This window comes from Sinocyclocheilus grahami, unplaced genomic scaffold (genome assembly GCF_001515645.1).
Source record: "Sinocyclocheilus grahami isolate Dianchi unplaced genomic scaffold, SAMN03320097.WGS_v1.1 scaffold157.1, whole genome shotgun sequence".
NCBI lineage: Eukaryota > Metazoa > Chordata > Actinopteri > Cypriniformes > Cyprinidae > Sinocyclocheilus > Sinocyclocheilus grahami.
In genome coordinates, this window is record NW_015505336.1 from 822,458 (window position 1) to 835,429 (window position 12,972).

Genomic DNA, 12,972 nt, shown 5'->3' on the forward strand with positions numbered 1-12,972 from the left:
TATTAGGGGTGGGAATCACCAGAGGCCCCACGATACGATATTATCACAATACTTGTGTCACGATACAATATTATTGCGATATTCTGCGATATATTGCAATTTATTGCCTTTTTCCAACTTCAAATTATGTCCCCAAAGGAAAACTTTGACAACATCTGTTTTAACTAAAAAGAAACATTTCTCAGTTTGTTTATCTCACTTCAGTTTTATTGCTGCAGTGCAACATGGGATTGTCAAGCAGACAAACTGACCAACACTTTCATGAAAACCTGTCATAAATGTTGTATGCACCTGGCAAACTCAACTATTTGTATTACAGTCTAATCTAGTCCACCTTAATTAAATGTAAACAGGTATGCACTGCTGTGCTACTACAGGTATTTTGAACAATGCAACTAGAACTTGTACAAAAAAGTTGTGCAGACCCTTCAGCAATTGGGGCATTTGAAAGTAAATTACTGTTAAATTTAAAATAAATAAAACATAGTCTTACATTAAAATAAAAATGTTACATTTAAATTAAATGTTACATTTAATTTAAGCATAACATGTACTCTTAAAGTAAACAATGTGCTACAACAGGTATACTATGCACTGATGTGCTCTTAGTATTGTACTTTCATTCATTCCATGTAGTTCCAAGCCAGTTCTATATTACCGTTCTATATTAATGATATTGCTTTAATTGACACACACACACACACTCCACTCGCATATAAACACAGTGAGAGGAAGAGAGGTCGGAGATTGCAGATCGCACTGCGCCCACACAGAAACTTATTGTCAGTGCTGCCCTGCGACTTTTATTAATAAAATAACATGGATACTAGATCGCTTCATTATCTTCCTCAGCGACGAGGTAAAATCGAAGTAACTAAACAGCTTCATTGTTTGTGTAGAGATTATCATGTGCACAGATGCAAGTAATTCACACACACAACTGTCATCTCTCTCTCGATTGAAAATTCATTCAAATAAATGTGGTCTTACCGAACTATTTCATCTCTGTATCTGATTTGAAGCGAGCAGATAGCTAGAACTATTGAGCTGTAACTGACAAAAATAACCATAATTTTCACCCTTCTGGTTAAATGGTTATGCGCTGCTGGTTATGCGCTGCTAACATCATAAATAGCTTTAAGTTGTCAATGCTGACAAATGACCATGGAATAAGCGGGATAATCAACGGCTTGCTGTGCATTAAAGGATTTTAGAAAAAAACTCACCACCACCACCTAGTGGACTGTAAAGAAATGTATTTTGTTATTCTACCAAATAGTATAATAAAAGATCGATACTTGGCGTCCGTGTATCGGTATGTATTTTCCCCCACCCCATATAAAAAAAATAAAAAAATAAAATAAAAAAATATATATATATGTACAGTATCTCACAGATCATGTTTTCCAAAATATTTATATTTTAGGAAGGAGGTCAAAAAGTAAAAAAATTATGTTAGACTACATCATCCTTCCCTGCTGTTTGGAAATCAAATGCTTCCCAGCCCCTCATTCACGTTTTGCTCTTCCCATAGTACAGCTCATCAGCCTCAATCCTCAGTGCTTTCTAATTAAAATGGCAGCTGCTGGCCTGCCTCCCCTACAGATGTGTCTGGATTCACTTCACACGTCTTTAGCTATCCTAACAATAATGTTCCAGTCGAGGCGAGCTTGGAAGTTGGCACTTGCCATTCAAAAGCATACCTGTGAACGTTCTTGAAGGGTTTCTTCCTCCCACGCAGTTTTTAAGCGAGTAAACTGCGCTCAGAGCATTGCAGCTCATCAGCAGCCTCTCTCTTTGAGAGAGATGAGAGTTAACAACTGTTATGATCAGTGCAGATGCAGCCACGCAATATATAGCCTTGGTTTGAGCAAGCAGATCGATTTGAAGGCGTCAGCCGTGAAGGAGGAAGGTAAGGAGTGCTGTGATCTCCTGAGGCTTTGATAAAAGACTAGTCTTGGATGGATGTGAAGGTATGTAGTGTATACAGCAGTCTGTTGTCCTGGAATCACACCACTGCAGACAGAGACGGTTTTCATGATGTTCTCCATTTAGACTAGGACTCCTTATGAAACCTTGGACGCGAATAGACTGCTTTACTAGATGGTATCTACGTTATTTTCTCAATGCACCTGTGCCTCACTTTCATGTATTTTCTTTTAGCCTGTAATTATCTGAACAAATGTAAAACTTTGTATTGCCACTTTGTTGTAATCCCTTCAGATAAAAGCATCTGCTAAATGAATAATTTAGATGAATAAATGAAGGTTGGGAACTGCTGATATATAGAATGACCACACACACTACAGGAACCACAGTAAAATCACATTTTAGTGACGTAGTTGGGGTCAATGCCATACAAAAAGAGTCTTTTTTGAACAAATAGCTCTATAGGTAGCAACTGTGCTATTGAGTTTCTGTGCTGCATTTGTGCAGTGGAGTAAAACTGTTGAATAAGGCCATGTTCCCTTCTCATTACTGTAGTTTATGCACACCGTCTGGCACGCAAAGTCCTTGAGCTTTAGCCAGTATCTCTCTGGCATGTCTTCCCCCTCGCTGAAGATCCGACCCGTGGTGAGGGTCTGGACAATGATGAAGGGCCAGCATTAGCAAACCGCTCTCTATTTTTCCCTCCCTTTCTCTGAATGATGTCCTGATGGGTCACCAGATGCCAGTCTGAGCACCTGCTCATTCAGAGTTCCTGCCTACTGAATACGGTGTATATTGTGTGTATATATCTACATAGCATCCAACAGCCAAAACGAAGCGTCAAAACCAGGTCTCCGTTCTCTGCTGAATGGCTGTGTAACCTCTAATATTCATAATCTGATCAAGGATGGGTTGGCTGTCCTCTCAATCAGAATAAAAGTCTTGAAGGTGACCTTCACGGTCCTTGAGAACAGATTTTCTCGTTTCTCCTTTAGTAGATGGTGCGGTAGCCTCAAGGTCATTCAAATGTTAGTACACTATTTGCTTAGTAGTCATCTCTCGCTGTCTGTCTCAAATACGCCGCCATTGATCTTTCATTTCCTCATCCTCCCTGGAGTCTTATCAAATTACAACTCCTAGGTTTTTCGTTTCCACCTCTATCAGCATGTGTTGGATCCTGACGCAGCCGATCTGATGTTTGTTGTGCATTATACACCTCTTACCTAACTCAATGATCAGATGAGTGACATGAAGCAACATATTGGATCAATAAAATGAAAGGGTTTAAGCTAATGCATAATGAGACCTCTTGAATTATCATGCTTTCAGGGTTTCCAATGATAGTTGAACCTCTGACTTCACGTCAACCTAGATGCTAAGCTCATGAGTTTTAAAATCGACTGGTCTAATTTTAAAGGGATAATTCACCCAAAAATGAAAATTGACATTAATTACTCACCCTCTCTTGTGATTCCAAAATTTCTCATTCTCACATTTCATCAAAAATATCTTAATTTGTGTTCCGAAGATGAACGAAGGTCTTACGGGTTTGGAACGACATGAGTATGAGTAATTAATGACATCATTTTCATTTTTGGGTGAACTATCCCTTTAAAATTGGTGTAGTATAAACAATCATTTGGATTACTCTGTGCGTGAGCATTTATGGTGGGGATCGTACCGAATTTGTGTTATAATAAAATGTTGTATTAAGGTAGATTAGAACCCAGAATCCTTCATACTCAAAGCAGAAATGTTACTGGATATACGCATTTCTGACCTCCCGTACATGCGACAGCTGTGGTTTTAATCAAAAAGACTACTGAAACTTGCACGTTAAAGAGCCACGGTAAGTGTCGCAAGGGATTTAAAAAATTTGGAAAAGACTTTAAAGGACAGGAGAAAGTTGTTAAAAGTGTGAAACATCTTCACCAAACATCTGCCAGTGGCCTCGTTTTGTTTAGATGTTTGAAACCAGCCAACAAATTGCCTGGTTTTCTTTGATTCCGTATTGCGAATTTCCCTCACGGTTTCTCATCGATGAAGTCCTAACTCAGTGGTTCCCAACCCTGGTCCTGAAGGCACCCCAACACTGCACGTTTTGCATGTCTCTTTAATCAAACACACCTGATTCAGGTCATCAACTCATTAGTAGAGACTTCAAGACCTGAAATTGGTGTGTCAGAGAAAGGAGACATGCAAAATGTGCAGTGTTGGGGTGCCTCCAGGACCAGGGTTGGGGACCCACTGTCGTAACTGATGGTCCACTGTGGTTTAAAAGTGCCAGCGAATCATCTCAAGTGTTTTGTTTCTTTATGGCCACCAGCAGCACCTACACTGAATTTTGATAGCATGAAAACTGAAGAACCCTCAAAAAAATCTCTGAAGTCTTGTGAGATTCATGAGAAGCATCTGGCTTAGAAGATTATCAAATGTTCCCGGTGCTCAAGAGTCCAGTCACTACCTTTCCTTGAAGTCCCAGCTCAGATGCCATTTCTGTAACAGCCATTTAATACAGACTATGGAGAAATGCGAGACGGGTAAAAGCAAAGTGAGACTTTCACTTTGTCCCTTTTGCAGGAAGTGCCGCAGGATGAACCAGGCCTAATTTTGATTTGAGCTTGTGTTAGGTCAGCTAAAGGCCGTTTTGTTAAGATTAATATGCCAAGGTTTAAAACGCTCATGGCGATTAAATACTGCAGGCTCTGCTCTGTCTTTCTCTCAGCCGTTTACTGGCATGTGAACATGAATTGATTACGTGACCTCTGTAAGTCTAGATGTAATATCACCTGAGCCGTGAGCTGTAAAAGATTCAATTCCGTTCTCCACTCGACCTGAAAAATCTTTTGCGCTTGAAACGCATCAGTTTTTCAGTTTTTCATTCTTGTCAGAGAAAAATTTTAATTAGTCTGCTCGACCTCGGCAATCATAAGGGCTCTTGAAATTCCTGTCAATGCAAAGCTTGAACGTTCAGAGGATGCTCTAAAATAATTTTTGACCTGTTGATTGATTCCAAGTAACATAGGCACACACTATAAAGCTAAAGCTTCGGAAGTGATAATCACATTTAAAAAGGGGAGTGAATTCCCTAAATTGTCATTTTGTGTGTGTACAGAACAGAACTCGCTCTCGAAAATTCAATGATTGACACCATAGAATCTTTCTGCCATCTCACACGTTTGGTATACGCTACTTTTAACAGAACTAATATTACAACAACTGGAGACTTACGTTCGCGATTTTTATCTAAACCACCATCAACAGAGGTGTCGTGTTCGGTTTATGTTTGGAAGGCTATTTCGCAGAGCGCACTTTTTTTTAAGGGTTGCCATGTCCACTTATTATAAGTTATGCTTATTAGCATCTTTGAGCTTGTTGTTTGGGCTTTGTTTATAAAGCGATCCAGTTTATGGAGTTAATAAATTAGGCAGGTGAGTATTTTGGGATGTGATTTATTTCCAAGATAATGCACTTGGATATGAGTTTATTATGGGCTTGTTTTTATTTGTTTTAATTTCATTTATTATGGGCTTTTTTAATTGTTTAAAAATTTTTTAGTAAGATCGGGCGACTAAGGTTGCAAAGGGGTGGAAATACATGAAAGCTTACCAGAAGTTTCCGAAAATGTATTAAAAGTTTATTATGGGCTTGTTTTTTATATATGGGCTAAGAGTTTTCCTAATAAGATCTGGTAACTAATGTTGCAAAGGGGTGGAAACTTTCAAAAACTTTTCAAAAGTTTCAGAAAACTCCAAAATATCTGGAGAGTTTTTTTTTTTAAATGTTGGAAATGTTTTTGTTGGAAATGTTGGAAACCTTTTTGCAAACCAACGCTAATGAGTCAAAACGTACCCTGTTATTTCTTGCTCCGTACATACAGAAAAGACATAACTCTGATTCGTGTTTAAATACGTCGGTAACACTTTAGTATAGGGACCAATTCTCACTATTAACTAGTTGCTTATTAGCATGCCTATTATTAACATATTGGCTGTTTATTAGTACTTATAAAGCACATATTATGCATGACCATATTGTACATCCCTAATCCTACCTTATACCTAAATTTAAAGGTGACATATCATGAAAATCTGACTTTTCCAGGTTTTAAGTGCTATAATCAGGTCCCCGGTACATCTACCAACCAAGGAAAAGTGAAAAAGATTAACCCAGTAACTTTGTTTTACTAAGCCTTTTTCTGCAAGCCTTTTTCTGATTTCGCTCCCCTAGTGAGGTCGTAATGGAATCTCATTATAATATTACCGCCCCTTAATCTGTAAGTTTCCACCCACGATGCCGTCATTTTGATTTCGCAAGTGACAACGGTGTACCAGTTATAATGCCATGGCAAAGGTTTGAGCAAAACACGCTAACTGTTCTGCCTTTGGCTGCACAGACAAGCACAGAACACTATTTAGAGTCCCAGCCTCAGAGGAGACAAGAGAGCAGTGGATTTATTGATTTATTTAATATATATTGCTGCTGCCACACAGATCTAAAATAAACATGCGATTTATTTCCCAGCTTTTTTTGCGATTTAAACACCTTCTCAGACATAACCGACTGTTTTTGTAACTCGTGTGTTTTTAACATAAGCTTGTGTGTGAATGAGAACTTTAGAGTTTAGTTCTCACATGCTGTGACAGCCGCTTTCTGAACGTGTGCACTCAGAAAACCGTATATAAGAAGTTTAAGCTAATATGGTTTAAAACGCATTATTTCAGCGCGATAAACATGATAACATATTGTAAAAAGGGGCATAATATGTTTCCTTTAACAACTACCTTATTAACTATTAGTAAGCAAACCATTTGTAGTTTATTGATGCAAAAGTCCTAGTTAATGGTTTGCTAATAGCAAGAATTGGACCTTAAAGTGTGACCAATACGTTTTTAACAACTAGTTGTTCAGTTTATTTCCGTACACACTACGTTGAATTTCTGTTAGAATTTAGATAGGCAATGTGGTTGTAGAATGCGGTTGTCACTTGCGTAAATGACTGTACTGTGTGTGTGTACAGAACAGGATTATGCACTTAGAGGTGAATTGACAACCGAATCTAGCTGCAATGTATGCATGGCCATATGTTTTTCATCATTCGAAACAACCCTACATTGGGTGCCACATTTGTCTGCATGCATTAGGTTAGAATAGTCTGTTTTCAAATGGCCTTAAATATAAAAGATCTGCATATGGTGACATAATGTGTAATTTCAAGTCATGCTAAGCTCAGTTCCTGGATGACATACCGAGGACATTCTCGAAATGAGAAATGCTTTGCTCCCTGAGCCTTGGGGCTTTTCGGATTGCATGTCAATACTGTTTACTATACTCAGCTTGACGTATAGATGCTCGTGTAAACAATACCTTTATCTTTGTCCTCTAGGAAAGTAATTGCTTTTGTTTCCAGTCCTATTCCCTGTCTGACTTGTCCTTTCTCCGTGTTTGCATTTAGAGGTGATCAGGCAGAGGTACGCGGACGTGCCGGGAGAGCTGCTGATCGTAGAACTGGAGAAAGACCGGAATGGCTTGGGACTCAGTCTGGCCGGGAACAGGGATCGCTCCTGCATGAGCATCTTCGTGGTGGGGATCACCGCTGGAGGGCCAGCCAGCCGAGACGGACGCATCAAAGTGGGCGATGAGCTGTTGGAGGTGAAACGCACAAAAGCACAGTGAAGTGATTGAGTGGTGGGTGTTGAATTGTTGAGGTAGGGCTTCATCTTCAGCTTACCGAACAGTCTATCTTTAACTAAACAGAAAAAAATCACATAAAATAATTTGTTTATGAGCAGTCATTATAATTGATATGAATTGCTTTATTAATGAGTAGCCTATAGGGTACATGTATTCATAGCGAAAATCTTCGGTACGGGTCTTTCGGTTACCGAAATTTCGGTTACTTCGGTTAAATCGTTCAGTTTTTTCAGGAAATTCAGACAATAAATGCTGTTTTGACACTCTTTGACATGGCGTGAGAGATCGCTGTATAAGCGCCTCAGTTCTGATGGCAGTGAGGAGCGCGATCATCCCTTCCTCTTTATTACTAGTTTTACATGAAATAAACATGAATGAATATCTCATGCCTCATGTAATCGCTCAGTTAGTGTTTCAACCACGGAAAGACGTCAACAAAACAGCTTGTAAACAAAATATCACGTAGCGTTTCATTTACCTCAGGCAAGTCATCAGTGTCCACAGCTTGTCAGTTCATCAGAGAAATTAAGTCTAGAGAAGAGCATTTTGCGAAATATTAGACTATACTTTATTAAATGTACTTTACCTGTTAGTGATATCTTAATTATTTAATGTATATGTTTAAATATTTGATGAAACAAGTTATGACTCTGTAAATTATTAGTCTACATTTCAACAACAAATAGAAACTGTATAATTTAGAAGTTAATTTAAAAACAATTTACGTATTTGCATGCAATTTTTTTATTTGAGTGTTGGTTATTATAGTTAAAAATAAATAGTAATTGAATTTAAGTTTAAGCTCTGTTGTTAATTGTAACCTTAAGGGCTCCCTATAGTTTAGAGCAGATGCTGACGTAGATTTTTATAGATTTTATTTTAGATTTTGATAAGAAAATTTGAATCAAATTTATTTAAAGAGAGCCATTTGTTCAGTAAACCACTGTTAAATTTAAAAAAAGCAATGTATGTTTAGTTTTTTTCCTCCTGCTGTACCAAAATCATACCGAACCGTGACATCTCAACTGAGGTACGTACCGAACCGTCATGTTTGTGTACCGTTACAGCACTAGTAGCCTATAATAATAATAATAATAATCATGTATTTTATTTAAATATAAATAGTTATTAATTACATTTAGGTAATTCTATTGTTTCATTAATGATTAATTTTATCATGCATATTCTTAATTTTACTTATTATAATTTATTAAATATTCTAAATATATAAATATATCTCTATCTATCATTCCTTCTATCTATCTATCTATCTATCTGTCTATATATATATCTATCGTTCCTTCCTTCCCTCTACCTATCTGTCTATCTATACTTTAGAACAATTTTCACAAAGTGCTAGTAAATAAAAAAAAAAAAATTAATCCTTCCTTCCTTCCTTCTATCCATCTATGAATATGTGTGTGTGTGTGTGTGTGTAGACAGCTATATTTTATATTTATTGAAAAATGTAATACTAAAAATTAATTTTAAATTATGAATTAACGACATTTAATATTATATATTTTTACTATTATGTATAATTAATATTAATGAGTGAACTATACTGCTTAAATAATATAATTTATTTGTAATAATGCAAAAATATGTATTAAACCAAGCTGTCCCTCCCCTTTTTTACAAAGTGACTCTAACATAGCTTCCAGTGAGGGATTATGGGTCAGTTCTCAGGATTTAGAAGCTATCTGTCCATCTCACTTTCATTTTTTTTGTTTTCTAGGTAATAGCCTTTTTCTGTTGGGCCCCTTGTGATCCAAGGGGAAAATGATGGTTTCCATCAATTTCATTCTCATTCTGGTCTAATGCTGAATGAAGCATGGGGTTCGAGGGTCGTCTGGGTCAGTTTCATATAAATCACTTTGAGTCTTGAGGGATGTGGTGACCAGGCTCTCTGTTCTGGATGTGGATAACCTGGTCCCTCTATCTCTGTCTCGACCTGTTTGTATCTGTGCCTCAACTATTAATGTGCGAATGAGAGTGTGGGGTTTTGCCTCAGATGGGCGGATGAATTTCAAATGAAGCCACCTGCCCTCAGTTTCACTATCTGTGTCTGTGCTTATCAATTTCTCTGCCTCCCTGTCCTGCTCGCTTTATCTCTCCAAGTGTTCTCTGGCTCCACAACCTCACCATACGACATAATTCATTGCGAGTTAAAACACACTGATAACGCCAGGTCACAGGTTTTTATACATGCACAATTTTAAGGTTTTTATTCATGAGTGTGACTTTGATTTGTATTGGCCACACCCCACAGGAAGTTGAATGTGGAATTTAATTTAAATTCCAAGAAACTGAATTGTCCTGTCCTGTTTGAACTTTGTGACAGAATGTGAATAATTTAAATAATTATTTCAAACCAGTCATTTTCACAAATTATGACTGTTTAGTCCCTGAAGTCAAGAATATGTTTTCACCTCAGATTATATATAAAAAAAAAAAAGCAAATTCATGTTTTAATATGTAATCAATGGATTATATAATGGAACTTTGGGAAATCTATTTATTTATTTATGTAATATACATAATATATTCATAATATATTAATATCTCATAATCATTCATATTGTATATATATGAAGGTCTATTAACAAAAAAATTCCTGTCATTTTAAATGGATAATTTTTTGTGACAAGTGAATGATTAAAAAAATTTATTTTAAACCAGTTATTGTAACAAATTATGGTCATTTGTTTTACTGACATCAGGAATATTTTTTCTTCAGTTTATTAAATATTAAGAAAAAGCTAATCCACAATTTAATATTTAATCAATTGATTATATAATTTATGAAACATTTTGGTGAATGTATTTGACCATAAAATTAAAAAAGACAATAAAATATAATTAGTAATTATATTTATTATTTATTAGTAATTATATTATTATAGGGCTGCACGATAAATCGCATGCGATTTATCGTGCAGCCCTATATTATTATGTTTATTTATGACAAGTACACTTAAATACAAATTTATACAGGCAATTAATATCACCTAATATTTCTGAAAATAGCACAGGGTGTATATTATATTATGTTTATGAGTAATTTATGCTTTACAAAGTAAAGCAAAGTATTATTAAAACTACACTTTTAGTTGACTTACAAATGACTCTGAATCCTGTTTGCTACTTTAATTTACATTCAGCTCAAATTCAGGAAGGCATTCGCAATTCATTTCGGAATGAACTCAGCTGGTCTATCGTATTGCTGCATCCCACAATAAATTCCCTGATCTTTTCCCGTCCAGATGGCATTTTGGTTTCCACGTTCGTTTCCTCCTCGGAATTGCCTATCGATTTAGCAATTTGGTCGACACGTACGAATGCTGTATTTTGGTGTGGAATTTGAGGCCTGGAGCCAGGCGAGGCTCAGAGCCGTGCTCGCTGACCTTTGTCTAATATCTATCTCCATTAGACGTGAACACACTGCGGCATTAGTCACGATCCGCTAGTGCTCCTGCCTAATGATTCTGTCACAGGTGATTGGAGACACAAGTCAAACGGTCTCAAATACGTGTTCGCAAACTCAGATGCGGTTATTTGTAAACAGTTCAGCAGAGCAAACTCTTACAAAAAATACCATGGTATTACCACAGGTTTTTAGGGATGTGGTTCTCTGAGTTCAAATGTAGATGCAGTTTTGTCTGTATATTGGTTGTTGACAAATAACATGGACATGACAGACAGACACACAACGTTTTCCAATATTAAGATTTCAGGTTGGGAGTGTAAGTGTAAAGTTTGGCCGCAAATTGTTGCTGTTTTTTCTAAAGTTTCTCAGTTTTACCTTTTAATTTTGTTTTGTTGCCAGTTTCTCCCGCATTTCTCCATTTTAACTGATTTGTTGCAGTTTTGTGTGTGTGTGTGTGTGTGTGTGTGTGTTTTGTTTTGTGTTCTGTTGTTCTTTTTATTGTTCTGTTGCCATTTTCTCAGTTTTACTTTTTAAATTCACACATCTTTTTTTGTTGTTTGTTTGTTTTTGTTCCCCCCCCACCTTTCTCCATTTTTCCTTTGTTGCAGTTTTTTGTTGTTGTTGTTTTTTTGACATCCCCCCCAAGTTTCTCATTTTTACTTTTAAAATTGTCCCACACATTTTGTTTTTGTTTTTGTTTTTTTGCCATTTTCCCCCAAGTTTCTTTTTGTTTGATTGCCATTTGTTTTTTGTTTTGTTGCCATTTTAAGTTTCATTGGTTTGTTTCGTTTCCATTTTTCTCAGATTTCTCTGGGGTTTTTTGTTTTGTTTTGTGTTTTTGTTTTAACATTCCCCCCACGTTACTCAGATTTATTTTTTTTAAATGTTAACTTTTTTTTGTTTGATTTCCATTTGTTTTTTTGTTTTGTTGCCATTGTATTCCAAGTTTCTCTGTTTTGTTTTTTGTTTGGTTTGGTTTGGTTTTCCACTAAGTTTTTCAGTTTTACCTTTGTTGCAGTTCATTTACATGGTCCTGTTTCAAATATTATCTGTATATTCCAGTTTCACGCAGTGTTTTTGTTTTGTTTTATTATGTTCCATGGTAATAACAATGGCTTTCTTTGGAGGAAAAACTATGTGAATCATCTCAATTTACCTAAAAAAAGTCTTGTTTTTTGTCCTGTGCTAACAGAATTTCTTGTGCTTCCATCAGATAAACAACCAGGTGTTGTATGGCAGGAGCCACCAGAACGCATCGGCCATAATAAAAAGCGCCGCATCAAAGGTCAAACTTGTCCTAGTCAGGTAAGAGACCCTAAGACATGACCCTCAGCCTGCTGTTTTCACACACTACCATCTGTGCATTACTAAGAAATGATTCTCATTTCAGTGTTGTTATGAATTCTTTAAATCATTAAAACTAATGAGATCATGAATTTATTATAATGTGTTAGTTTTTACCTCTGGAGCTTTGAAATGTGTGATTAATTGCAACAAATTCAAGAATAATATCATTATCAATTATTAACTCATTGACAGCTCTAATATTTATAACAAGCTCAAAATGTTGTGCATTATTGTCAGTCTTGTGCTTCAACCAAACAAGCTTGCAGAAACTGACATTCTTCCCTTCTTGCAATTACTCAAACCAAGCAATCTCACTTGCCCAAAGACGAATGTATTGCATTTTTTCTCCTGTCCAAACTCCTTGATCAAGCTGAAAATCCAAGGCACCATGGCTAATTAGGATCATAAAACAGGCTTTTTAAGGAGGCAATTGCAGTCTGTGTATGATTGAAGCAATCCAAGTCAGTGCCAGTACTTTCATTAAAAATTCCCATCTGAAGTTAACATGAGTAAAGAGAAAAATAATAAATTTTTGCAGTTTTTACACTTTGTGTGTGTGTGGGGGGGGGGGG

General features: G+C 36.5%; 1 protein-coding gene across 1 annotated transcript in view; it reads left to right on the forward strand.

The window, feature by feature from the left end:
- Positions 1-12,972, forward strand: part of LOC107592729 (PATJ crumbs cell polarity complex component) — a 138,128-nt gene that overhangs the window by 97,762 nt on the left and 27,394 nt on the right. Inside the window, exons 29-30 of the mRNA XM_016282281.1 lie at positions 7,385-7,581; positions 12,267-12,358. Coding sequence (XP_016137767.1) covers positions 7,385-7,581; positions 12,267-12,358 — 289 coding nt within the window. The remainder of the gene's footprint in view (positions 1-7,384; positions 7,582-12,266; positions 12,359-12,972) is intronic.